Here is a 27,963-nt window from a genome sequence, read left to right as displayed (position 1 = left end):
GCTGGGGGAGAAAGGATATTGATATCTCAGATTAAGTGATTTCTCCTCCAGCACTCCATTCCCCCACCCCAATATTACATAAATGCTGCCCATTCCACACTTCACATCAGTCCTGATGAAGAGTCATCCAGACTTGAAACATTAGCTTGCTCTCTCTTCATGGATGCTGCCTGACTCGCTGTGATCTTCAGCATTTTTTTGTTTTCAGTACAGATTCCAGCATCTGCAGTAATTTGCTCCTGGACGTTAAGGAGATCTGACTGTATTACTTCAAACGAGCAGACGATACCTGCTGATAACTATAGTTGGTTCTGCTATAGCGCAAGTTTTTTCAACGTGAATTGGCTTTAACATGATTGAAGAATTTAGACTTTTATCTGTAGAACACAAACTTTCCTGTGCAATTCTGGCCCCATTAGTTTAAATTTCAGTAAGTTTGCTGCAGATGATTAATATTAAGCTTGAAAATTGGAATATATTGTATAGTGTTGTTCTCTGTCTTACAAATGTTTATAGAGAAATGGGAGAAAGGGGAATAAAGATTTACAGGGATGATACCAGAACTAGAGTGCTTGTGACTAGAAGGGAAGATGAAACTGGTTAAGCCACTTTCCTTTAAGAAAGAGAAGATTGAGACCTGAAGCACAGGTCTTCAAAATTGTGAAGGTGTCTGATAGCCTGGACTTGGATTAACTGTTTCCACATTGTGGAGCAGACCAAAAACTGAGATCCCTGGGTTAAAAAAAAGGTAACTACAAAAAACAGAAGTCAACAGATCCAAGAAAGAATTCACATCATTCACCAAGAAGTGGAGAGATTGTGGAATTCGCTACCACAGGGTGTGACAATAGTGAACAGTATAGTTGGAATTAAGGGGAAGGCAGTAAAATGCATGAGGGAGAAACAAATAGTTCAATCTTTAAGTTGATAACACTCAAGTGGTTTCCAATCCCTAACTGCACAGAGATCATCGACAAAAAATAAATAGGTTTGAGAGCTCCCTTTCCTTAAAAGGGAATTTTAATAAACAATTGAGATGCAACAAAATTTATGTATATATAAAAGTCAACAGATGAGGGAGAAGGAAGAGGAGATGAAGCAAATTAATATGCCTTTTAAAAAAATCATTAAAAGTTTAGGTGTTAAAGTTTCAGATTATAATCTCTGCAACAGAAAGGGAGAGGGATTTCTTTGATTATAAATTCTGTGTCTTACAATCCTGTCCCACTCGCTACCAGATGAAGGAGCAGCACTCTAAAAGGTGTTGGGCTATAACCTGGTGTTGTGTGATTTTTAAATTTTGTCCACCCCAGTCCATCACTGGCACCTCCACACCATGTCAACAGAATTGTTTGTTATCAGTTTTAGTAACTGAATTCCAGAAAAGAAAAATTCAAACAAATGCAACTGACTTGAGAAGCCTTTGCAACATTAATATTCCAGTTTCAGTGAAATACATCAGTTTATGTAATGCACAGATCATGCATATTTCCAGTTTTTAAACTCTAGTTAAAGATCTGTGCACAGCATGTATCATTACAAATTCCAGATTATGCTTTATATCATTACAATATAAACTGTGCAATGTTATCTTAGTAACAATCTCACCCCAACAAGGCAGGGTCACTTGGTAGAACTCTCATCTCTGGATCAGACAGTGGGGTTCAAGTCCCACAAATGTGACTTCAGGATAAAAATCAGAGCTGGCACTTCAGTGCAGTACTGGAGGACTGTTAAAGGCTGCAGCTTTCAGACGATTTGTTAAACTGAGACCCTGTCTGTCCAAGTTTGAAATACTGTAGGGGATATTCTAACAAATGGGGAGCGTCCTATCCATTGTCCTGGCCAATATTTATCATTCGAGCAGTAATACAAAAAGAACAAATTATCCGATCACATTGTTGTTTATGGGAGCTTGCTACATGCAAATTACATTACATCAAATACACTTCAAAAACTATTTGTTGAATGAAAAGCACTTTGGAATGTCATGTGGTGGTGAAAAGACACGACATAATTGCAAGTCTTTCTATCTTTAAATTAACAGTATGACAAAAAAAGCTAAGCTGGATCAGAAACTAACAAATCTAGTACTCCGATAATCAACCTAGCTCGAATGGTTAAAAAATTTTATTCTTCATGATGAATGTAATATTCCTCTTCTGCTGAATGTAACTAAACAAATTCAAGGAGAACAATCATGAGATTTGACAAACATTTACATTCACACTGGGTAAGGAGAGTGTCTGCTGTACAAATCAAGTGCAACAATGTGATTACATTGCCAGTTCAAAAACTCATTAACAAAATCCTGCTGTAATCTCACTGATTCAATTGCAATACTGAGTAGATCAAAATTTAGGTCTTCAGCATTAAAACAGTTTTGTGATTGTTTAAATTAACAAACTGTTTAAAGAAAAGTAATTTTAAAAATTACTTTAGTTTCTAAATTAAAAAATGTTTTTTTTTTGAGCTAGTGGGTTGGTCCTGAGAACCCACTTCACATACACAAAGTAACCACAATGCAAAAGCATTGATTGCAAGGCACTTTGGGAAAGAATAAGACACAAGGTACTATACAAAAGCAAGTATTTCATTTTCACTCTTGGTTGCACGGAGGCAGCAAATAGAATCATAGATTCAGACAGTGCAAAAAGGCCCTTTGGCCCATCAAGTCTGCATTGACATGATTACCACAAAAGGTGCGCTAATCACAATTTCCTGCAATTGTCCCATATCCTCAAATGTTATGATATTTTAAGCACTCGTCCAAATAGCTTTTAAGCGTGGATCCGTGTCTCACTTTGCGTCCCTCAGTGAAGGGTGGGTGTAAAAAAAGTGTCAAATCGGAATAAGGTGGGGCACTGCTGCAGAGCAGACTCTAAGGTTCCAACCTCCACTACATTTCCAGACAATGCGTTCCAGGTTTTGGATATGGCATCCAAAATGAGCATTCACATTGGAAATCTTCTCCACAAAATTCAATAAGCTGTTTCTGAACAGGTTATAAAGCAAAGTGAGCACATTGGAAAATTAAGGTTGTAGAGTTAAGACATCTCTGCCCTTGTTGAAAAGGTCTGCTCAAGCAGAGATAATGTAATTCTAAGAACCAAATCCAAAAATAGTTTCCGTCAAACTTGGGTTCTTTCTATCCAGCTTGCCTTTCACAGTTCCCCAATTCAGCAGTTGTCAAAACAGTCAGAGGACAAGTCTTCTCAGCTGTCTGTAATGTTGCAGATGACTCAAATTTCAGTCAAGTTTTAAACGGGGATTTGCTCTGAGCAACTATTGAAGTTGCAGACAACAATACAAAAAGCACCATGGGTGTATCACCAGATTTTGAATCCCCCTCAGGACAAAAGGTCTGACCAACACCCAGGAAATAGACATGTAAATTCTTCAAGAAAGTTTAGGACGTTCAAATCAGCTGAAAACTAAGCCCTTTGCTTTGAATCATCTCCTACAAGGTAAAACATTTCCCTTTTTCAGTTTCAATACATACACCATTCTGAATGCCATTCTTAATTACAACCTACACAATCAACAGAATAAACCTTCTCTTATCTGCAAATATATGTAAAGTTTTGAATGAGGAGGAGGAAGGAATATTAGGCAAATATCTAATTGAATTTCTCCAGTCCAGCTTTTGGGTTTTGTCAAGCCAAAGCTAAAATTGCCGAGTGAACCAAACTGGTTAAACAGTCGAGTGAGAAGGTTAAGCAACAGTTCGATCAAATTACAGACAATCCAACAGGTAATACGCGCCCAGTAAGAAACCGTGATCTAACTAAAGCAAGTTAGCAGCACAATGGGACAAATCACCACATTGCAAACTTCATGATTTAAAAACAGAAAAACCATCCTAGATTTCCAGTAATTTGATGTGTTAGGAAATGTTAACAGAGTCTGCTCTGCAGCAGTGCTCCATCTTATTCCGATTTGACACTTTCTTTACCCCTACCCTTCACTGAGGGACACAAAGAGAGACACACATCTACGTTTCCACAAACTAACTGGACAAGCCGTGAAGCTCATAGCTGAAACTGGCAAGTAAGTCAAAGCAACGCTTTTAAAGCAAAAGATACTGAAATGATATAACAAGCCCGGTGCAGTTGTTTTCATTCCAATGAAAAGTGAATTATCTCACTCAAAGAACGCTTTTTAATCAGGAACTCGTCGACAACCTCCACTGAGATGAAGCAGTTCCTCATTAAATTGAAACATTGAACATTTAAAACAAAAATAAATAGCGGAACGCCAGCTGAGCAGATGCAACAATGATCTCTCCAGAAACAAGTGCTTTGAGGTTTCTCTCAAAGTGCAGCGTTTTTGTTAAAAACTCACATCCAGGTGTTTAGCAGCAGTTTCACCGGGTGGCATCTCACTAACATCTGGGTCAGTCTCGTATGGTGCACCTTTACTCTTCTGCAGAGGGTCGACCGTAAGATCCTTCTTAAAAAGTCGGTTCACTCTCCCTTGCATTTTCTTCAGCTCCCTCTCCACCCAGGGGCAGAAAGTCCAGAGCACAAACAAAAAACGAACAACCGTTTGGAGAACTTTTGCAAAAGAGAAAGTTTTTTTTTTCACAAATAAAAGGTTGAATGGCGCTGCAAGCCCTTGACGAGCAACATCATTAACTAAAACAGCGACCACAACAACAACAACAACAACAAAATGCAAGCCACAGCCCGGGCAGTCGGAGTTCGTGCAAAAACAAAATCTGGTCACATCTCACTCAGAGACGGACAGAAAAAAGTTTCCAGCGTCGTTCCTCCGCCCTTCACCAGGGAATGCGTGCGTTACAGGACAAAAGGATCTGCACAAAGTTGCTAGCTATTGGAGCAGTCTGCCCTTCATGAATACGCCCTGCAAATAATCATTTTACAAATATGTACAGCAGTTCAACACCAGGCAGAAAACTGTGAAGGGACAAATTGCAGGATTACACTCTGTGTAACTCTCTCCAGTCCATCCTCAACTCTTCCGGGCACTTGCCCCCTCCCCAAATTCATTCTGCCCACCAAACTTTGGGTAGATACCATTGGAAAACAGTACCTTTTATTCGAACAAAACGGAGTTTCTAGCCTTAACTGCACGGCTTGTTGGATTTCCAACTCTCCTGCATTGCTCCCGGAGTGTCTGAGAACTAAAAAGATTGTTCGCCTGGAGAGTAGACGGAGAGATATTCTTGAAAATAAAAACCATAGAGACATTAGCTTTCCCACAAAAGACTGCTGCAACTGGGAGTCAATTGAAAATTTCAAGACTGAGATTAATAAAGCCACATTTGAAGGGTAAGGTTATGACACCAAAGTGGGGTTAAGATACAGATCAGCAGTGATTTAACTAAGTGGTGATAAGAGACATGAGGAGCTCTCTTGTTCCTACTGTGACACTAAAGAGCTCAAGTTGACCCCAAGGGTTGGGATGCACTTAAAGAATAATAAGTGGGTGATGTGTGAGATTGAGAGCTAAATAATTCTCATTTCAACGGATTGTGTCTTTAACATCACAAACACGCTTGACAGCAGACAAAGATTGACAGTGAGCCAAAAGAGATATTAGGAGGAGATACTATGACATGAAAATTTCCTTCTTCTGCACCTTCTTCATGATCTAACATGGCGTTACAATTATCTGCCTGTCTACCTCATTGGTTCCAACATGGATGGTGATGTTCTGTGAGACCCATAACTTGTTACCCTGCAGCAATGGCTTCTTTTGGACTCCTGTTCACAACTCTTTTCCCTCTCCGTTGTCTCCAGTTTGGTCAAAGGGGTGGATTTCAAGGAGCATTTCCAAAGACAAGTGCAATTTACAGAAGGAATTCCAGAGGTCAGGTTAGCTGAAGGCACAGAGATCAGGTCGGAGGGGGGGGATGTACCCGGAGCTAAAGTTGGCAGAATGCAAAGTTCATAGGAAGGTTCGAGAGAGATTGGGAGGGAGGGGAGGGGTGTTTACCAGGGTTGGTAAAAAGGAGAATCTTGCATGGATGTGTTATTAGGTGTGTAGTACTAATATGTTGGGTGACTGGGACTTGGTCCAAGTTGCAATTCAGGTGGCAGATTTCCACTCACCATGGAATTTCTGGAGGGTGGAGAGAGGGCAGGGGTCTGGGAGAGTGTTGCGCATGGCAAAAGTATTAAGAGCATCCCAGCTGAGATGGGCAACATTATGGAAATGAGAGTACACGGTCAAATAGGGCACCAAGGTGGTCTCAGCTGGAGACAACGGAGAGGGAAAAGAGTTGTGAACAGGTGTCCAAAAGAAGCTATTGCTGCAGGGTAACAAGTTATGGGTCTCACAGAACATCACCATCCATGTTGGAACAAATGAGGTAGACAGGCAGATAATTGTAATGTGGTGTTAGATCATGAAGAAGGTGCAGAGGGAAATTTTCATGACATTGAATTGTTTATGCACAGAAAGATGGCACTCAACCACTCAATCTTTGTAACTCTTGAAATTTTTTTTCTTTCAAGTGCCCTTTCAATTTCCATTTAGATGCTTGGTTAGTCAATTTGGCTGGATGGCTGGTTTGAGATGGAGAGTGACACCAACAGTATGGGTTCAATTCCCACACCATCTGAGGTTACCATGAAGAACTCTCCTTTTAACCTCTCTCTTGTCTGAGCTGTGGTGACCTTCAGATTAAACCACCACTTGTCATGTCTTTTTAATGAGAAAGCAACCCTACGGTGCTCTGCAACTGTGGCATCTTAACTTTTACCCATTTCCCGTGGATATCATTGACCATCTTTACTTCACCACCCTCATGCGCAGTGAGTTCCTGCTCAATACCACTCAGTATATTGAAAAAAAGTTTCTCACATTCCTCATGCATCTCTTACCCAAAATCTTAAATCTGTGTCCCATGGTACTTTGACCATCAGCTATTACTAACAACTTTGTCTATTTTCCCTAAACCTTTTACTGAGCTTGTACACCTCCACATCATTTTTTTTGTCCCAAAATCAAACCCAGGTAGCCCCAGCAACTAATCTCCCACACCTCCCACCGCATATCTAGAATATTCTTGCATCAAACAGGAAGATCTAATTGAGATTTTTAAATTATCCATGCTTATGAAGAAGCTAAATCTGATAGATAAGCATATTGTCACTGATCAACAAGATGGTAACTGGAGGACATAACTTTAACAGCACCGTCAAAAGAACAAAGGGGATGTTTGGAGGATGCCCTGGACTGGCCTCTCCACAACAATGGACAGAGACAGAAGACATAATGACTTCCTTCAGTGCTGTAAAACTCTGAGGCTAATAAGGGCGAGGCAGCAGCTGTTATTTACCTGGACTTCAGAAAAGCATCTGATACTGTTTACACACAACAGGATGATTCACAAGATGCACGCTCATGGGATAGACAGCAACAATCAGACTGTGTCAAAGGATTGGCTGAAAGTCGATAAAGGGCAGCGCTGTGTCAGGAAAGAGAAGGTGGAAACACTTGTCTGGAATTTCACTGGGGTCAATCAGGCATCACGGCTTTTCTAATGACAGTTTGTGTCAAGGACTTGGAGATGTTGTTCAGGTAGAATGATCAATGCTGTTCCAATCATAGTGTCTCAAAATGGCTTCACTTCCCAACCCCATCTCCAGAGTTCTCCAAGGACTAATTGTTGTCTCCCTTCCCCTCATTTACAGCACACACCAGCCCTCAATGGGCCCCAAACACACAAATGAGCCAGTTTGCATTTTATGCTGAAGACACACACACTGTACCTCTCTTCTACTCAATACCTCCCCTGCCTCTGTATAGTTACTCTCCAATCTTAGATGAGCCACTGCTATTTCCTACAGGCAAACAGTGGGAAGACCAAATCCATCATGTTTAGTTTCTGCCACAAAGAATTGAGTACCCTTGCAGATTTCACACACTCGCCCTATTATTCAACCTCAATCTATGATCTCATGTGCTCTTAGTCACAAAACACATGTGCAACCACATCCATAATATCCAGCAGGTTTGAGTTTATATGTGATTGTTGGGGGGGGCTGGGGGAGTGGAGGGAGGGTGGAGGTGGAGGTGGTGCGAGGGGTGCCCTTGTCTTCAGAGCCTGGGAAACATTTACCCTCACCCGACGTCAGGAGAACAGACATTCTGCTGATTATCATGTTACAGTTTGCGGGCTCTTGCTCTGCATCAGCTGGCTGCCATTTTTTGGCGATTACACTAACGATAGCATTTCAAAAGCTACTCAATTATTGGCAAAGCACTTTGAGACTCCCTGAGCTCATGAGAAGTGCGATATAAACATAAGTCTTCCTTCCCAATACTTACAAAGCTTGGTAGACACCGAACATGAAAGAAACCCAAATACTGTTAAACACTTCATACCATTAAATAAATACATGACAAATTAAGTTAACTTCAAACTTGAGAAATATTTTCACAGTATGTTGCTTTTTTTAAAAAAAAATGAACTTCCTTACCTCGTGATTACAAATCGAGTCATAGAGTCAAACAACATGGAAACAAACAGACTCTTTGGTCAAAGTTGTCCATGCTGACCAGATTTCCCAAACTGAACGAGTCCTATTTCCCTGTGTTTGGCCCAAATCCCTCTGAAGATTTACTATTCATGTACTTGTCCAAATGTCTTTTAAATGTTCTAACCGTACCTGCATCAACCATTTTCTCTGGCAGTTCATTCCACATACAAACCACCCTCTTTGTGAAAAACGTTGCCCCTCAGGTCCCTTTTAAATCTTCTCCTCTCACCTTAAAATTAAGCCTTCGAATTTTGAACTCCCCTATCCTAGGGAAAAAAAAACCTCTGCTTTTCACCTTATCTATGACCCTCATGGTTTATAATCCTCTGTAAGGTCACCTCTCAAAACCTCCTATACTCCAGTAAAAAAATGTCGATCCACCCTGTCCTTCGGTCTCAAACTACTCAGTCCTGGTAACATCCTTGTAAATTCTTTCTGCCCCCTCTTGAATTTAATAAGATCCTTCCCACAGCAGGGTGACCAGAACTGTACATAATACTCCAAAAATGACCTCATCAACATCCTGTACAACCACAAAGAGCAATACAGGCAAGCATGCTAAACGCCTTCTTTACCACTCTGTCTACCTGTGACGCAACTTTCAATGAACTATGTACCTGAATCCCTAGCCTCCTCATTTGCTGAGTTCGTGGTGTTTAGTTTATCACTTAGTCTGCAGAGGGGTTATTGGAGGACAGCGGGTCAACATTCACCCGTCAGTTACAGGGAGAAGCAAATGATCCTTTCAATGGAGAGAAAACTAAAGGATTATAATCTCCATGCAAAATTCCAGTTCTCCCAGAGTCGCTAGTCTCAGTATTAAGCAACATTGTGGCTTTAGGGCAATATAGCATGCACTCCAAATCTTGCACTTCTTGTTGAGACCCTTTGAGTTGCCAAATGAAACTTCTTTCAAAGTTGTGCCACCCAACGCTCCATCAACATTGTTGGCCAACAATTGGTGAATAATCAATGATAAATCATAAATTTAAACTAAAACTGACAACATAGAAATACAGGACAACCCACAGCACAGAAGAGGCCATTCAGCCCATTGTATCTATGCCAGTCAGTATTGAAGCTGAATCACACTGTTCATTTCTTGGTCTGTAGTCCTGCAGGCTATGCCCATCAAATGTAGGGAATCTAATCTAATCTAATCTTGGGAAATAAGGTGTTAGCGTGGGGAACATTTTAAAAAGATGGGTGGCATGGTGGCTCAGTGGTTAGCACTGCTGCCTCACAGCACCAGGATCCCAGGTGATTGTCTGCGTGGAGTTTGCACATTCTCCCCGTGTCTGCGTGGGTTTCCTCCGGGTGCTCTGGTTTCCTCCCACAGTCTAAAGATGTGCAAGTCAGGAGAATTAGCCGTGCCTAATTGCCCATAGTGTTAGGTGCATTAGTCAGAGGGAAATTGATCTGGGTGGGTTACTCTTCAAAGGGTCAGTGTGGACTGGTTGGGCTGAAGGGCCTGTTTCCTCACTGTAGGGAATCTAATCTAATTTAAATGCATTATACAGTGTCCTCTTTCATGCAACGTTGGTTTATGTCTGTATTCCTGTCTCAATCTGAGACTTTCAGCATCCCGCTGAATGAAAAACTTCTCAACTCCACTCTAATCCTTCGACCAACTATTTTAAACATATGTCCTTTGTTCTTGACCTCTTTGCTAATGGAAACAGTGAATTGAATTGGGAATTCTGGCAAATACAATAATTAGGATGTTATTTTAAAAGGTACATTAATATTTAAAGCCCTTATCTGAACAAAAAGTTGTTTTGAAAGCATACGTTACATAAGTACATCAGAATAATATAACACAATGCAGAATATAGTGTTACAGCTACAGAGAAGATGCAAAGAAACATCTAATATATGAGAGGTCTATTCATAAGTCTGATAACAGTGGGGAAGAAGCTGTTCTTAAACTTGTTGGTATGTGTTTTCAAACTGTTGTGTCTTCTGCCCAATGAGAGAGGGTGGAAGAGAGCATAACTGGGATGGGAGGAGTATTTCATGATATTACCTGCTTTTCTGAGGCAATGGGAAGTGGAGAGTCTGTCAATGGAAGGAAGACTGGTTTTTTATGATTGACTGGGCTGTGTTCACAACTCAGTGATTTCTTGTGGTCTTGGGCAAAGCAGTTGCCATATCAACCTGTAATGCATTTGGATAGGATGCTTTCTGTAGTGCATCTATAAACATTGGTAAGAGTAATTGTGGACATGCTGAATTTCCTTAGCCTTCTGAGGAAGTATAAGTGTTGATGTGTTTTCTTGACTGCAGTGTCGACATGGACCAGGATGGATCATTGGTGATATTTAATCCTAGAGGTTCTCTACCACCTCCACCTCAGCACCACTGATACAGACTGGGGCATGTCCTCCACTCCAGTTCCTGAAGTTGATGACCAGCTCCTTCATTTTGCTGACATTGAGGGATAGATTATTGTCTTTACACCATCTCATTAAGCTGTCTATCTCCTTCTTGAACTCTGTGTCTTGTCATTGTTTGAGATCTGACCCACTTTGGTGGTGTCATTAGCAAATTTGTAAATTGTGTTGGAGCTAAATTTAGCCACATAGTCGTGAGTGTATAAGGAGTATAGTAAGAGGCAGAGTACGCAGTCTTGCTGGGCACCGGTATTGAGGATTATTGTGAAGGAGGTATTGTGCCTATCCTTATTGATTGCAGATCAGGAAGTCAAGGGTCCAGTTGCTGAACTTCTGATCTGATTGGATCACTTTCATTCTGGTCAGCTGGTTGTAAACTTTCGTTTGGAACTCATGTAGATGATTAGATTAGGTTACCTACAGTGTGGAAACAGGCCCTTCGGCCCAACTAGTCCACACCAACCTTCCAAAGAGTAACCCACCCAGAGACATTTCCCTCTAACTAATTCACCTAACACTATGGGCAATTTAGCATGGCCAATTCACCTGACTTGCAAATCTGTTGTCTGTTGGAGAAAACAGAGCACCCGGAGGAAACCCACGCAGACACGGGGAGAATGTGCAAACTCCACACAGACAGTTGCCTGAGGATGGAATTGAATCTGGGTAGCTGGTGCTGTGAGGCAACAATGCTAACCACTGAGCCATCATGCCGCCCCACAGATTAGTGATGGGAAAAATCCTCACAATTTCCAGTGCTGCTATAACAATTTTTATCAACTGACTGTCACTATGATGTGGTTTCTGATATGAGTAAAACAACACTACTGATATGAAATGCTCATAGTACTCCCTGTATGTGATGTAGTGGTCATGTCACTAGACCAGTAATCCAGAATAAAGCTAACATTGTGGCAGCAGTGGTTCAAATCCCACTATGGCAGCTAGTGAAATGTATATTCAATACAAATAAAAGTTTGCTGAATGGTGGTCATGTCACAACTGTTGATAGTTAAACAAAATCAGTACACTAGTATATTTTAGGTTGGAAGATCAGTCTTCCTTACCTGGCCTACATGTGTCTCTTACATGTCCCTTTTGGGCATTTTTCATAGAATCCCTACAGTGTGGAAACAGGCCATTTGGCCCATCAAGTCCACACTGATCCTGTGAAGAGCATCTCACCCAGACCCACCCCATCCCTATAATTCTGCATTTCTCACTGCCAATCCACCTAACCTGCAAATCTTCGGACTGTGGGATGAAACCAGAGCATCTGGAGGAAATCCACACAGACACAGGGAGAATCTCCACACATATATATGCCTGAGGCTGGAATCAAACCCAGATGTCCAGTGCTTTGAGGTTAGCAGTGCTAACCACTGAGCCACCATGCCATCCCAGGTATGGAAAATAAATACTACCTATTCATAAAATATTGTTATCTAACAAACTAGACAAGCATATGAAAGAGAAGGTAATAGAGTTGTTAATGGTACATTTATAGGAGGAGACTCACTTACAGCATTAACACTGGTGTAGACTGGTAAGGCCGAATTGGTCTGTTTCTGTCTTAAGTCTCAAATGAAATCTTAATAATATCCTCCACTTGTAATCAACCAGCTCTTCAGAGACCTAAGTGAACATTAACAAGCTGACAAGCAACTCCAATGTGCCATTCACAGGTGACTTGTTACTTGTTCAGTTTCACAACTGATCTGTGATTTTTCACCAGATATCCTGGAATCTAACATATCACAAACAAGAGAGAAACTCATGTGCATTTGCTGAAACAACTGTTTTCAAACATCTTCCCCAAAGATGTGATTCCTCATTTGGGGTCAATTCCAAGGTGCAAGATGCACTTTGATCCTTCATCCCACAATTAAGGTCATTGGCTGCAAAGCATATCACATGGTCATGCAACATGATATAAAAATGCAAGTCTTTTTTAGATTAGTTGGAAAAACTCAGAAAAGTGACATTAATAAAAGAAACTCTCAGTATTTCCGGCTCTTCATCAGAGATGAAAACGCTCTGGAATTCTCTTCTCAAGGGTAGTGGAAAGAGGGTCAACCTAGGTTATGGTTAGATGCTGTAAGTCACAGAGTGGCTGCAGATGGGCTACAATGGATGCTTTAAGCACAGTACAAGACAGGCCAGTATGGCATACCAGGGAAACAGATGGGAATAGCTCCAAGCAAACGAATGATCTGCTATACCACCTGTGTACTTGTAAAGTAGGGGATACGTAACCTGACCAAATCTAAAATAGGAATTATTTTCAATTACTAGTAAAATGTGTCAAAAAGAAAGAAATGCCAATGCAATAGAATATACTGGATTTATGTAATTCCTGGATATTTTTTATTCCCTTAACATCTATTTTCCTTAATATAATTCAGACAGCAGAGAATTAATGCAAGGTCCTCCCAGAGGGATTGGCATTAGAAACATATTAATGTATATTACTGACCTGGACCAAGGAATGCAGAGCATAATTTCAAATTTGAAAAACCTCACCACTGTAGGAAATAATGAAGACAATAGTAACAGATTTTAGGAGGATATGGACAAATAATATGGACAAATAATATGGACAAATAAAATGGGCAGACACATGGCAGATAAGATTTAATGAAGAGAAACAGGAATCGTTTTGGTTGGGGAGACAATCAAAAATTTGACACAATTGTTTTCTTTGGGATATTTTCATGGAATGGTTTATTAGTCAATTTTAGTTGTCTTCAATTGAATGGCATGTGAGGCCATAGCAGAGTTTAGAGCTGAAAATGTGTTGCTGGAAAAGCGCAGCAGGTCAAGCAGCATCCAAGGAGCAGGAGAATCGACGTGTCGGGCATGAGCCCTTCTTCAGGAACCTTTCTCATAGCAGAGCTTAGTTACGAATCAATCACACTGCTATAGGTTTGGAGTCATACAGAGGCCAAAATGAATAAGGATGGCAGACTTTCTTTCCAGAAGGATGCTAGTGAACCAGATGGGTTCCTGCATTAATCAATGGTAGTTGGCATGGTTACCGTTACTGAGACTAACCTTCAATTCCAGATTTATTAATTCAATTTAAATTCCACCAGCTGCCATGGTGAAAGTTGAACTGATGTTCCTGGCCTATTAGCCTGGGCTTCTGGATTACTAATTGCTAAAGTGTGGCGCTGGTCAGGCAGCATCCAAGGAGCAAAAGAGTCAATGTTTCAGACACTACCCTTCTTCAGGACCCTGGATTACTGGACCAATGACATTACCAATGCGCCATCATCTTCTTTCCCCTTTCAAAAGGTGTGTTGTCAGGGATTGACCTGAAGATGGCAGAACAAGTTGAAAATGCGACTTCAATAAGGAATATGGGAGCCTTGGCTTTAAAGGAATGGTGTTCAAAAGTAGGGGTTATGCTAAATCTTTATGAACCATTATTTTACTTCATCTGGAGTACTGTATTCACTTCTGGGCTTGAATTTCAAACGACATTAGAGAGGGTGCAGAGGAGATTTACTTGGATAGCACCAGGGAAAGAGGGAATTTAGTTTGTGTTAAGACTGGAGATAGTGTCATAGAGTTATATAGCATAGAAGCAGACCCTTCGGTCCAACTAGTCCATGCCGACCATGTTCCCAAACTAAACTAGTTCCATCTGCCTGTGTTTGGCCTATATTCATCCAAACCTTTCATATCCATGTACTTATCCAAATGTCTTTTGTAGTTATACTTGCATCCATCACTTCTTCTGGAGATTCATTCCACACATGAATCATCCTGTGTGAAAAGGCTGCCCTCATCCTTTTTAAATCTTCCTCCTCTAACCTTAAGAATATGCTCCCTAGTTTTGAACATCTCTACCTGAGGGAAAAGACCTTTGCTGGTTTTATAAACTTCTGTAAGGTCACCCCTCAACCTCCTCCGCTCCAATGAAAATAATTCCCAGCCTATTATTATAACTCAGGTCCTCCATTCTCGGCAACATCCTGGTTAATTGTTTCTTAACCCTCTCCAGCTTAATAATATCCTTCCTATAACAGGGCAACCAGAACTGCGTACAGAGGCCTCACCTGTAAACCTCAATATGATGTCCCAACTCCAAGCTCAAAGGTCTGAGTATTGAAGGCAAGCATGCTAAACACTCTCCTAACCACTCTGTCCACCTGTGACACAAATTTCAAAGAGCTCTGTCCCCGAACCCTGTAGATCACTCTGTTCTACAATACTATCCAGGGCCCTACCATTAATCATATAAGTCACGCCCTTGTTTGTTTTACCAAAACGCAATACTTCATATTTATCAAAATTAAACTCCATCTGCCACTCCTCAGCCCATTGACCCAATTGATCAAGATCTCTTTGCCCTCTTAGATGACCCTCTTCACTGTTTACTACACCACTAACTGTAATGTCATCCACAAAGTTGATAACCATGGCTCCTACATTCTCATCCAAATAATTTATATAAATGACAAACAAGTGGATCCAGTACCAATCCCTGATGCTGCAGTCGTTCTTCTTGGAACAGAGAAGGTTCAAGGGGACTGAATCGAGCAAGTGAGGACAAACTGTATCAGTGGCTGGAGGATTTTCACTATTCGTACGACTGGGGAAGCAGTTACCAACTGCAGTGAGGTTACCAACTCATTCAGTGCTTCAGCTGGCATACTGTGAATGTTGTGTTGCCACCAGACATAGATCTCCCAGGGCAGGAGGTCAGTGCACAGGCAACAGTCTGAATTGAATGGCCATGGTCATGATTTGAGCAGCCCCTCATGCCCCATTTGTGGAAGCCACGTCACCATGGCCCATCCACCAGACATAGATCTCCCAGGGCAGGAGGTCAGTGCACAGGCAACAGTCTGAATTGAATGGCCATGGTCATGATTTGAGCAGCCCCTCATGCCCCATTTGTGGAAGCCACGTCACCATGGCCCATCCTCGAGTATTCACGGGTTGTCCAGACTATACCTCAGAAGCAGTATCAGTAAAACAGAGAGCATGGATTTCAAAGATTGGCAAAAGAACTCCACCAACACGAGACAAACTCTCCTTCTAAAGCAAGTTTGTGTGATTTGCCTGGGTTGGGGGGGTGGGGGGGGGGGAAGAGCAGATTCAACAGCAACACAAGAAAACTTGATAAATATTTCATGGAGAAAATCCTTACCATGTTAGGGAGGAAAAAAAACAGGCAACTAGCATTCATTAAACAGCTTTCCCTTAGGGTTGACTCAGGCAAGACTGGCAAATGGCTCCATTCTATGCTGTATTACTTTTGATAATCAGGTTGCATTACCAGTTGGAATATTCGATTCAAATTCTTTGATGTGGGTTATGCTAAAATGATTGATTGATTTGCACAACATGAAAACAAATTTGAATGAATTGTTATATTCCATCATGCAGCAGCAAAGCCATCAATTAGCAGGCAAGGAAAACATAAAGAAATTGCGTTTTTAGCACATTCAGTAAAAAGAAAGGTGCTTTTACCAGAGCTGAACAGACTGGTTTCCTTGACTCCTCAGTAGCCACGTTCTGCACTGCATTTTCCAGAGATGCTGATTCAATCTGCTGTTTGCAGATATAAACGCAGTTCTTTTCGACAATTGTTCTCAAACCTTTAAACAGAATGATGCTGGAAGTGCAGCCCATTCCACTTGTGTGTGTAGAGATTGTTCATCAATCAATTTTGTCCAACTTAGACTGTGGACAACTACAGCTCTTGAAGGAGGTTGGCTGCACAGTGCTCAGCATCCTCTCCCCTCTGTCTCTCCACTGTAAGACGGAAGGGCTACACCTTCCCAGGAATTCACCTTAATGACCCTCTTCCCCTCTTGTCACCTTGAGTGACGAATGACACATCCAGAAGGATAGTGCAAAGGGGTCGAACGGCTACAAGATCGTTTTGGTTTCCAAAGAAAAATCACTGCAGCACCACGACAGAGCCAGATCAAACAGGGCTTTCTTCAGAGAGTTAAAGATGCAATCGGAAAAATCAAATTAAAGATGGAACTATATAGGTGCACATCTCAGGGTTATCTTCAGAGACAGCTACATTCAGAGTCTCACTGAGACAACAGCCAAGGTACTGCTGTACCGTTCCCTGGTTGATTTCAGCATTGCACTAACGCCTCTGGTAGGTTTTGCACCATCTTTAATATTAAGATGCACGTTAACTCCCATCTATTTTGCTGATCTAAAAACGTTGTGATTTGTTGTTCGAGATCCCATGGGGGCGGGGAGAAGGCTTGGAAACAGTGCCGATGGAAACTGACGAATGTGTAAATATTCCGATGCAGCTGGTTGAAAGCACCAGCGGCGGGGAATCGCTGCTCTTTATCTCGCTCCTATCACCACCTCAGCGACAAAAAAATGCCTTCTTCAGAAAATTAACCAGCCAGGCGTGTTGAAGTGAAATTGCCAAGACTTTCAGAATTAGTTGAAACCCAGCCCCACGCAATTACAAACAAAAAAAAACCCATCAATACAATCACTGCCTGGACGTGTGCGCTTGAGATGGTTTGCAAATAAAGTGATTCCACAAAGATACATTCTCGCAAGAAGAGATATTAGCCATCACTACACAGCGAAAGAGGATAACGTGAAGTTGCCTCCCACTGCCACAAGCCGAGCCTCCACCCTCCCTGCCCTATCCCTCTCCCATTTACCCTCCTCTCCAACACCACACTTCCACTGCCCCTCTTTCACCCCCCACCACTTGGGGCATTTTGTTGCTGTTAATGGTCTCAGTAGGCAGCTCAGGGTCGAGAACATAAAAATCAAGGTTAACTCTTTCCTGGAGTGCTGCCCTGTCAGAGCTGATCATATCTTTCATCCAGCTGCTAGGTTAGACAGAGGCTCCACCTGCCCTGTGAAAATGAACGTCATTCATAATTCCAGGATCTTGTATAGCACTTTACAGCGAATGAATGTTGGAAACACAGCAGTCAGGAAGCTCCCACAAATATCATTATGATAATAACCAATCTTGTTATTGTAAAAATATACTTTGTTCATTAAAAAAAAGTATTTTTATGTTTCTTTACCTTGGGTTGGCATGGTGGCTCAGTGGTTAGCACTGCTGCCTCACAGCGCCAGGAATCTGTGTTCAATTCCCCCCTTAGCGACTGTCCACACATTCTCCCTGTGTCTATGTGGGTTTCCTCCAGGTGCTCCCTCCCCCCCCCCCCCCCCCCCACCCCAAGTTCAAAAATGTACAGGTCAGGTGGGTGGGCAATGGTGAATTGTTCCATTGTGTCCAGGGTTGTGCAGGTTAGGTGGACTGGCCATGCGAAATGCAGAGTTACAGGGATAGGGTAAGGGGGTCAGCCTGGGTGGGGTGATGTTTGGGGAGGGTCAGTGTGGATTCAATGGGGCAAATGGCCTGCTTCCACTCTATAGGGATTCTATGATTCTATGTACACACACAAGGTGCTAAAACAATTCAGTACAGTCTTTGCTGTAGAAAAAACAGACACGTTGCAATTTGACGTTCCTCAGGATTTCCCTGCAAACATTTTCTACTCATACAGGAAACTATTTACATTCATTTTGAGGCACCAGAGGGTCTGATATCTAAACGGACCCCCTGTTATATTTTGGCCAAAAGACCATAAGACGGTGGTCTTTCCCACTGCACCTCAGCGGCAGCTGCTCCAAGCTTTAATGCTTTCCTGAGCACATAGTCCTGGACCTTGGAATGTGCCAATCTGCAACATTCGGTCGAGGTCAACTCCCTGCTCTGGAAGACCAACTGGTTTCGGGCAGACCAAAAGAGTGTCTTTTGCTGAGTTGATGGTCCTCCAAGCCCAGTTGATGTTTGTCTCAGTGTGTGTCCCAGGAAACAGCTAATACAGCACAGAGTCCTGCGTCAAAGAGCTGCTTGGGACGAACCTCAACAAAAACCAATGCATCTCTCTCCAGGCCTTCATTATAATGACACATTCCAGCAGGAGATGTGTGACAGTCCGCGCAGCCGCTTTGAGGGCAGCGTGCAGTGGTATACAGAGACCGGGCATCCTAAAGGATCTGACAGGTAGCATCCTTCTCACTACCAGCAAGCTACACCTTGATGCTGAGAGTCACAGACAGTCATAGTGTCATACAGACAGAAGCAAACCCTTCGGTCCAATCAGTCCATGCTGAACATAATTCCAAACTAAATTAGTCTCACCACCTGTTCCTGGCACATATCCCTCCAAATCTTTCCTGTTCATGTACTTATCCAAATGGTTCACTGGAAATTTCTGGTGATGGGGTATTTTGCCAAATTTGACAACCTGCTCAGGGAACCACACGATAGGATCCATCCTTTCCTTTATTCACAGGGTCTCAAGGGCGCTATGTGCTGACCATGCCTAATGGACTTGCGGTTAAAGGTGTTTTCTTTTGCAAATTTTTCCTTAAGGTACAGGTGATACAGGATGGTCCAACTACTTAGGGTGTTCTGCTGTAATGAGGCTCGAGCTGAAAATGTGTTCCTGGAAAAGCGCAGCAGGTCAGGCATCATCTGAGGAGCTGGAGAATCGACATTTCGGGCATTCTGAATTCTGAAGAAGGGCTCATGCCCGAAACGTCGATTCTCCTGCTCCTTGGATGCTGCCTGACCTGCTGCGCTTTTCCAGCAACACATTTTCAGCTCTGATCTCCAGCATCTGCAGTCCTCACTTTCTCCTGTAATGAGGCTCGACCCATCCTTCATAACACAGGAGCCAGGTCATACCCAGATAGTTCCATTTAAAGTCATGTTGGAAGATTGGTCAGGAGTCCTTTGACATGGTGCTACCTGATCATTTGTATCTACCTTAGAGGACAAATGGGACCCTCAGTTTAACATCTCCCATCTGAATGATGACACCTTTAGCACTGCCTCACTCCTCCAGATATACACTGCTAGGTCAGCATTGATTCTGTATTGAAGCCTCTGAAGTGAGACTCGAAACAGGGCAGGATACCAGAGACATTTGGCTTTTACACTTTTTTCCTCTCCTTACATTTTCTTTGTGCCTCTGATATTTGTTCCCTTTCAAGAAAGACTGCACCATTTTTTTTGTTCGGTTGTGGCAATAGTAAGATGGGAAATAGGAGCAAGACTAGCCCATTCAGACATTCCGACATTCAATATGATCACAGCTGACCATCCAATTCAGAGTCCTGCTCCAGCTTTTCCCCCCATACCCTTTTATCCCTTTACACCAAAGAACTACATCTATCTCCTTCTTGAAAACATTCAAAGTTTTGACCTCAACTGTTTTCTGTAGCAGAGAATTCCATAGGCTCACCACTCTCTGGTGAAGAAATTTCTCCTCACCTCAATCGTAAATGACCTACCCTGCATCCTTAAACTGTGGCACCAGTTTCTGGACTCACTGGTCACTGAGAACATCCTTCCTGTGTTTACCTGGATAGTGCTGTTCAAACCTTGTAGTTTTCTATAAGATCCCCATTCATTGTTCTAAATCTCCATTCTAGTCTAAACTTCTTCTCAAACTCAAGTTAAGTTGAGGGAAGCTTTCAAGTGTCCATGTAGCACTTCCTTTAACTGTCATAATTGCACAGCCATTACCCTAACCCTCCATAAAAACAAAATCGTTTTGACAATGTCTGGCGTTCTAGGTTCATAAAGAACCCAACTCAGAAGAAATACAGAGGGAAAGCAAATTTAGTAATTGATTAAATAGTTAGACAGTTACAAAATAGATCTCTCTTTCACATGTTATCATTTTGTAATATTATACCCATAAATCATTGTTGATTAAAAACTACCTTGTCAGAATTTAGACGGTTACATCATCACATTGCCATGCACACCCCAGCATGAGCTGCAATTGGATATTTTGAATTAAATTAGTACATCTCTCATTAGCCTCAGCATTAAGAGATGAGTGTGCACCTTTACAGGAATAAACAATAATGAACGAAGGTGTGGCACATCAATTCAGGAGGGAAATAGCTGGGGATAAAATAAAACCCTCAGGAACCTTAACTATCATGACTCGTAATCCCAGCAATGGGAAAATAACACACCATCATTTTAATTACTGCCTTCTGGCTCTCTGACTCCCAATTATTTCTTTCATGTGTTGGTGGGAAAATGTGAAGAACCTTCTTTATTTTTGGCCACACACCATCTCTTATTTACAGGAGTGAAATTTCATTGTGTAGAATTTTACTTCTAGAGCGCAGCCAATTTGGCTAATTGTGTCACACCGGTTGCGAAATATAATATGATACAAGAAGTAGGTCCCTTCATTTCCCACTATGATCTTCACAGGCACTGAAATCTTAAGGAAAAACACCCTAGAGCTCCACAATACATGGAAATGCTGTCACAAGCCAGTTATAACCACTCCTGCACATCCAGACTACTTTTCCTTTCTAAAACAAATACTCTTAGAGTCATAGTCATACAGACATAGGCACGGAAACAGACCCTTCAGTAAAGCAGTCCATGCCGACCCATAATCCCAAACTAAACTAGTGCCATCTGTTTGTGCTTGGCCCATCTCCCTCCAAACCTTTCCTATTCATGAACTTACCCAAATGTCTTTTAAACATTGTAACTCTACCTCCATCTACCACTCTGGAAGTTCATTCCACATACAAACCATTCTGTATAAAAAAGTTGCCCCTCATGTCCTTTTCAAATCTTTCTCCTCTCATCTTAAAAGTAAGCCCCCTAGACTTCAAAAACCCCACCTTAAGGAAAAGGCCTTTGCTATTCACCGTATCTATGCCCCTATGATTTTATCAACCTCTAAAAAAGATTATGCCTCAACCTCTATGATCCAGTGAAAAAAGTCTGTCCATCCAGCCTGCCCTTAGCACTCAACCCTCCATTCCCAACAACATCTTAGTAAATCGCTTCTGAACCTTCTCCAGTTTATTAATATCTTTTCTTTAACAGGGTGACCAGAACTGCACACAGTACTCCAGAAGAGGCTTCACCAATATCCTGTACAACCTCAACATGGCATCCCAACATACGTCTGAGCAATGAAGGCAAGCATGCTGAATGCTGTTTTAACCACCCTGTCTACTTGTGATGCAAATTTCCAAGAATTATGTGCCTGAACCCCTAGTTCTCTCTGTTCTATAGCACTACTAAAGGCACTACTTTTAATTGTATAAGTCCAACTGTTGTTGGTTTTATGAATATGCAATAACTTGCACTTATCCAAATTAAACTCTATCTGCCACTTCTCAGCTTATTGACCCATTGATCAAGATGTCTTTGTAATCTTACATAACCTTCTTCACAGTCCTTTATACACCGATTTTGGGGTCATCCGCAAACTCACTAACCACGCCTTCTATATCCTCATCTAAACCATTTATACAAATGGACCCAGCACCTTGTGGAACACTGTTGGTAACAGGCCTCCAGTCCAAAAAGCAACCCTCCACCACTGTTTGCTGTTTTCCTGCCATTAAGCCAATTTTGTATCCAATTGTCAAGCTCTCCCTGAAACCCATGTGACCTAACTTTACTAATTAGTCTACCATGCAAACCTTGTCAAAGGCTTTATTAAAGTCCAAGTAAACGATGCCCTCCACTCTTCCCTCATCAATCTTCTTGGTTACTTCCTCAAAAAACTCAATCAAGTTTGTAAGACACGATTTTCTTGCAGTAAAACCCTTGTTATCCAGCATGATTGGTGAATGGGTGTTGCTAGTTCATCAAAAGAAAACAAGGAGTTACACAAGATAAGGTAATGCTCTGTTTTGAAGGGGATGAGGGGAGAGGAGAGTCAAAGCTAACAGCACAGCGGGGGAATCACAGTTAAACCACCACAACTGTTTCACACTGATACCTCGAACATCAGACCAACTTTAAAAATAAAAATTGAGCTGTCAGTTTTGCTAACAGTTGCTCCAAGCAGTATATCTTAGTTTAGGCACAATAAACCAAACTGATCCAATTATTTAATAATTTTCAACATTATGCCTAAGGACAGGTTTTGCAGATTTTCAATTTTTTTTTACAAATAATGCATTATTTGAACATTGGATGTAACAGTGTTTGATTTCATTTCAAGATGTCAGAGATTCCAGTTAATAGAGAATTCCAGTTGTTAGAGCGTGCCAGATAATACAAAATTTACTGTACATTAAAATTGAAAACACTCCTGGAATGTTCAATATTGCGAGAGTTGAGCGCTCTGTGCATCAAAACCAAACAACACCAGTACAATTAAGAATATAAGAACACATATGTAAAGGTATCCTGATCATGGTCACAGCAGGAATTCATCTACAAGGTACAGAAGTAGCCCATAATGCAGGCACAAATTCTGCTGAATGTTAATACTAATCAGACAAGATCAGATACTGATCCATTCTAATTCTCTGTAAGAAAATCAAGAGGAATAGGTTAATCGATACTTAACCTTTATGCTTCAGACTCATCAGCATCCCAATGTAGCATTGAACCCCCATTTGAAGTCTGGTTGGGTATTCCTGGGAACTTCATTGATGGAAGAGGGGCCTGCAGCTACCAACTGGTTGTGATGGGATCTTTGAGTAATTTTACTGCCACCAACTCTTCTTAGAATTTCAGTGTGTGTGGGACTTATTAGGACGATAAGTTAAACTAGCCTAGGTCTACCCTGGTAAACTAGATTAACATTAGGTAAGAGACATTGTATTCTTCTAAGGACTAATGACCAGATCTGTGCTACACAGCTGTAGACTGTAGCACCGATATCCTTAATCAACTGCTTAGAAAGGACGAACAAACAATAGGTCGAGCTAATCCAGAGCTTCCAAGTTAACACTTTAAGGCCAGTTGCGTTATACAATACTCATCACATGACCTTCAACAACCTGACCAAACATTCACTCTTTTGCAACTATCAAATGGTACACACCCAATCGGAATGTGAATTGGTCCTGGACTATCTGATTGGCTGGACCATGTAATGGTGTCATTGCCATCATGGCTGTCCCTCGCTTTGAAGATGCTGTCCAATCAGAGCCGAGCATTTCTGCTACGGATATTCAAGTGCCTGGACTGGTCAATTCTCTACCCACAGATCTTTGGGCACAAGAGAAGGATTTCCTTCAATCTAGTGCAGCGTTTATTTCATTTAATTACTTTTTCTGCTGGTGCCTTGTCATTACAGTGTTTGGACTCAAAGCATAATGCAGCTTGATGGTTAAGTTGTTATTGTTCTGAACAATTGGTAGCAAGCTCCGCCCACTCATACCATCAATATTGCTGTGTTTCACTGTACATAATACAGTACAGAACAGGAACAGGCCCTTTGGCCCGCATGTCTGTGCTGACCATGATGCCATGCTTAACTAGTCCCATCAGCCTGCACACAGTCCATATCCTCTATTCCCTGCCTGTTTATGTGCCTGTCCAAATGCCTCTTAAACATTGCTAACACATCTGCTTCGATCACCTCTACTGGCAGCACTTTCCAGGCACCTACCGCTCACTTTGTGAAAACATTACCTCACACATCTCCATTAAACTTCCACCCCTCTCATCTTACACCTATGTCCCCGAGTATTTGATCTTTCCACCCTGGGAAAAATATTCTGACTATCCATCCTATTTTGCCTCTCGTAATTTTATATACTTCTATCAGGTCACCCCTCAGCCTTCAACGGTCTGGGAAAACAATCCAAGTTTATCCAGCCTCTCCTTATAGCTAATACCCTCCAATTGATGCAACATTTGGTAAACCTCTTTTGAACACTCTCCAAAGCCTCCACATTCCCTTTCTAAGGTATGCTACACAGAACTGTACACAATACTCCAAATGTGGCCTAACCAAAATTTTATACATCTTAAAAATTCCTGAAGAAGGGCTTATGCCCAAAACGTCGATTCTCCTGTTCCTTGGATGCTGCCTGACCTGCTTTTCCAGCAACACATTTTCAGCTCTGATCTCCAGCATCTGCAGCCCTCACTTTCTCTCATACATCTTAAACATGACTTGCTAACATGTATCTAGATTAGAGTGGTGCTGGAAAAGCACAGCAGGTCAGGCAGCATCCGAGAAGCAGGAAAATCAACGTTTCGGGCAAAAGCCCTTCATCAGGAATAGAGGCAGTGTGCCTGCAGGGTGGAGAGATAAATGAGAGGGGGGTGGGGTTGGGGAGAAAGTAGCGTAGAGTACAATAGGTAAATGGGGGTGGGGATAGAGGTGATAGGTCAGAGAGGAGAGTGGAGTGGATAGGTGGAAAAGAAGATAGGCAGGTAGGACAGGTCATGAGGGCGGTGCTGAGCTGGAAAGCTGTAGCTGGGGTGAGGTGGGGGAAGGGGAAATGAGGAAACTGGTGAAATCCACATTGACGCCCTGGGGTTGAAGTGTTCTGAGGCGGAAGATGAGACATTCTTCCTCCAGGCGTTGGATGGTGAGGGAGCGGCAGTAGAGGAGGCCCAGGACCTGCATGTCCTCGGCAGAGTGGAAGGGGGAGTTGAAATGTTGGGCCACAGGGCGATGGGGTTGATTTGGTGTGGGTGTCCCGGAGATGTTCCCCAAAGCACTCTGCTAGGAGGCGTCCAGTCTCCCCAATGTAGAGGAGACCACATCGGGAGCAATGGATACAATAAATGACGTTGGTGGATGTGCAGGTAAAACTTTGGTGGATGTGGAAGGCTCCTTTGGGGCCTTGGATGGAGGTGAGGGAGGAGGTATGGGCGAAGGTTTTGCAGTTCCTGCGGTGGCAGGGGAAGGTGCCAGGAAGGGAGGGTGAGTTGTTGGGGGGCGTGGATCTGACCAGGTAGTCACGGAGGGAACGGTCTTTGCGGAAAGCGGAAAGGGGTGGGGAGGGAAATATATCCCTGGTGGTGGGGTCCGTTTGGAGGTGGCGGAAATGTCGTCAGATGATGTGGTTTACGTGAAGGTTGGTAGGGTAGAAGGTGAGCACTGGGGAATTCTGTCCTTGTTACGGTCGGAGGGGTGGGGGTTTGAGAACGGAAGGGCGGGATGTGGATGAGATGTGTTGGAGGGCATCTTTAACCACGTAGGAAGGGAAATTGCGGTCTCTAAAGAAGGAGGCCATCTGGTGTGTTCTGTGCTGGAACTGGTCCTCCTGGGAGCAGATACGGCAGAGGCGGAGGAATTGGGAATACGGGATGGCATTTTTGCAGGAGGTAGGATGGGAAGAGGTGTAATCCAGGTAGCTGTGGGAGTCGGTGGGTTTGTAAAAAATGTCAGTGTCAAGTCAGTCCTCATTAATGGAGATGGAGAGGTCCAGAGGCCCTGTGGCCCAACATTTCAACTCCCCCTCCCACTCTACCGAGGACATGCAGGTCCTGGGCCTCCTCCACCACTGCTCCCTCATCACCCGACGCCTGGAGGAAGAACACCTCATCTTCTGCCTCAGAAGACTTCAACTCCATGGCATCAATGTGGAATTCACCAGTTTCTTCATTTCCCCTCCCCTCACCTCACCCCAATTCCAACCTTCCAGCTCAGCACCGCCCTCATGACCTGTCCTAACTGCCTAGCTTCCTTTCCATCTATCCACTCCACCCTCCTCTCTGACTGATCACCTTCATCCCCACCCCCATTCACCCATTGTACTCAATGCTACTTTCTCCCCACCCCCACCCCCCTCACATTTATCTCTCCACTCTGCAGGCACCCTGCCTCTATTCCTGATGAAGGGACTTTGCCCGAAACGTCGATTTTCCTGCTCCTCAGATGCTGTCTGACTTGCTGTGCTTTTCCAGCACCACTCTAATCTAGACTCTGGTTTCCAGCATCTGCAGTCCTTGTTTTTACCTTGCTAACATGTGTACTCAGTGCCCTGACTGATGAAGGCAAGCATGCCGAATGCCATCTCTACCACCTTATCCATTTGTGTTGCCACTTTCAGGGAACTATGGACTTACACGCCAAAATCTCTCTGAATAACAATGCTGATAAGGGCCCTGTCATTTACTGTACACTTTTCTCTTGTATTTGACTTCCCATAATAGATCATCTCATATTTGTCTAGATTAAACTTCATCTGTTATTGCTCTGCGAAACTTTCCAATCATATTCTGGTGTTCCTTTGACAACCTTCCTCATTATCCACAACTCCATCAATTTTTTTGTTGTCTGCAAACTTACTGATCAGACCACTCATATTTTCATCCAAATCATTTATATATATATGTGTATATATTATAAACAATACATGTCCCAGCACTGATCCTTGAGGAACATCACTGGTCACAGACACCCCTCCACAACTACCTTCTGTCTTTTTGGAACAAGTCAATTTTGTATCCAACTTACCAATTCACAATGGATCCCATGTAACTCAATCTTCTGGTCTAGCCTACCATGAAGGACCTGGTCAAATGCTTTAGTAAACTCTGTGTAGATAATATCCACTGCCTACCCTCATTAATCGTCTTCATCACTTCTTCAAAAATCAAATTTGTGATGAGACCTTCCCTGCTCAAAGTCATGCTGACTATCCCTAATAAGTCCATTCTTTTCCAGATGTGAGTAAATCATGTCCTGAGAATCTTCTTAATAATTTCCCCACCAATGCTGTAAGGCTCACCAGTCTATAATTTCCTGGATTATCTCTGTTTCCCTTCTTAAAAAAAAAATTAGCTATTCTCCAGTCTTCTAGGGCCTTGCCTGTGGCTGAAAAGGATATAAAGGCCCCAGCAATCCCCTTCCTTGCCTCCTTCAGTATCCTGGACAGATCCCATCAGGCCTTGAGAATATATCTATCTTACATGTTTTTCAAGATATTCAACACCTCCTCCTTCTTAATATTGGCATGCCCGAGAATATCAACATGCCCCTCCCTAATCTTACCATCATCCATGTCTTCCTCCTTGGTAAATGCCCATGTGAAGTACTCCGTAAGGACCCCACCCACTTATAGAACATAGAAGAATACAGCACAGTACAGGCCCTTTGGCCCTCGATGTTGCGCCGATCCAAGCCCACCTAACCTACACTAGCCCACTATCCTCCATATGCCTATCCAATGCCTGCTTAAATGCCCATAAAGAGGGCATTCCATGAACTCACGACTCGCTGAGTAAAGAACCTACCCCTAACATCTGTCCTAACACTTCCTCTGGATACACA

At 42.5% G+C, this 27,963-nt stretch overlaps 1 protein-coding gene across 13 annotated transcripts in view; it reads right to left on the bottom strand.

Moving 5' to 3' along the window:
- The window catches only part of LOC122550501 (dedicator of cytokinesis protein 9), a 339,837-nt gene that overhangs the window by 237,229 nt on the left and 74,645 nt on the right, over nt 1-27,963 (bottom strand). For 4 of the 13 annotated variants that reach the window (XM_043691308.2, XM_087987932.1, XM_087987934.1 and 1 more), the window contains exon 1: nt 16,391-17,242. The exons of 4 other annotated variants lie outside the window; for them this stretch is intronic. In XM_043691308.2, coding sequence (XP_043547243.1) covers nt 16,391-16,552 — 162 coding nt within the window. In that variant the 5' untranslated portion in view covers nt 16,553-17,242. Of the gene's footprint in view, nt 1-4,344; nt 4,753-16,390; nt 17,243-27,963 lie in introns of those variants that run through there. 5 more of the 13 variants (XM_087987929.1, XM_087987936.1, XM_087987928.1 and 2 more) reach the window with 3 other exon arrangements.

The sequence above is a fragment of the Chiloscyllium plagiosum genome, unplaced genomic scaffold (assembly GCF_037043375.1).
Source record: "Chiloscyllium plagiosum isolate Xiang-an unplaced genomic scaffold, Cpla_swu_hap1 HiC_scaffold_6, whole genome shotgun sequence".
In the NCBI taxonomy this organism is placed as follows: Eukaryota; Metazoa; Chordata; class Chondrichthyes; order Orectolobiformes; family Hemiscylliidae; genus Chiloscyllium; species Chiloscyllium plagiosum.
The sequence above is the reverse complement of the archived record's forward strand: the minus strand, read 5'-3'. Positions and strand labels throughout refer to the sequence as shown.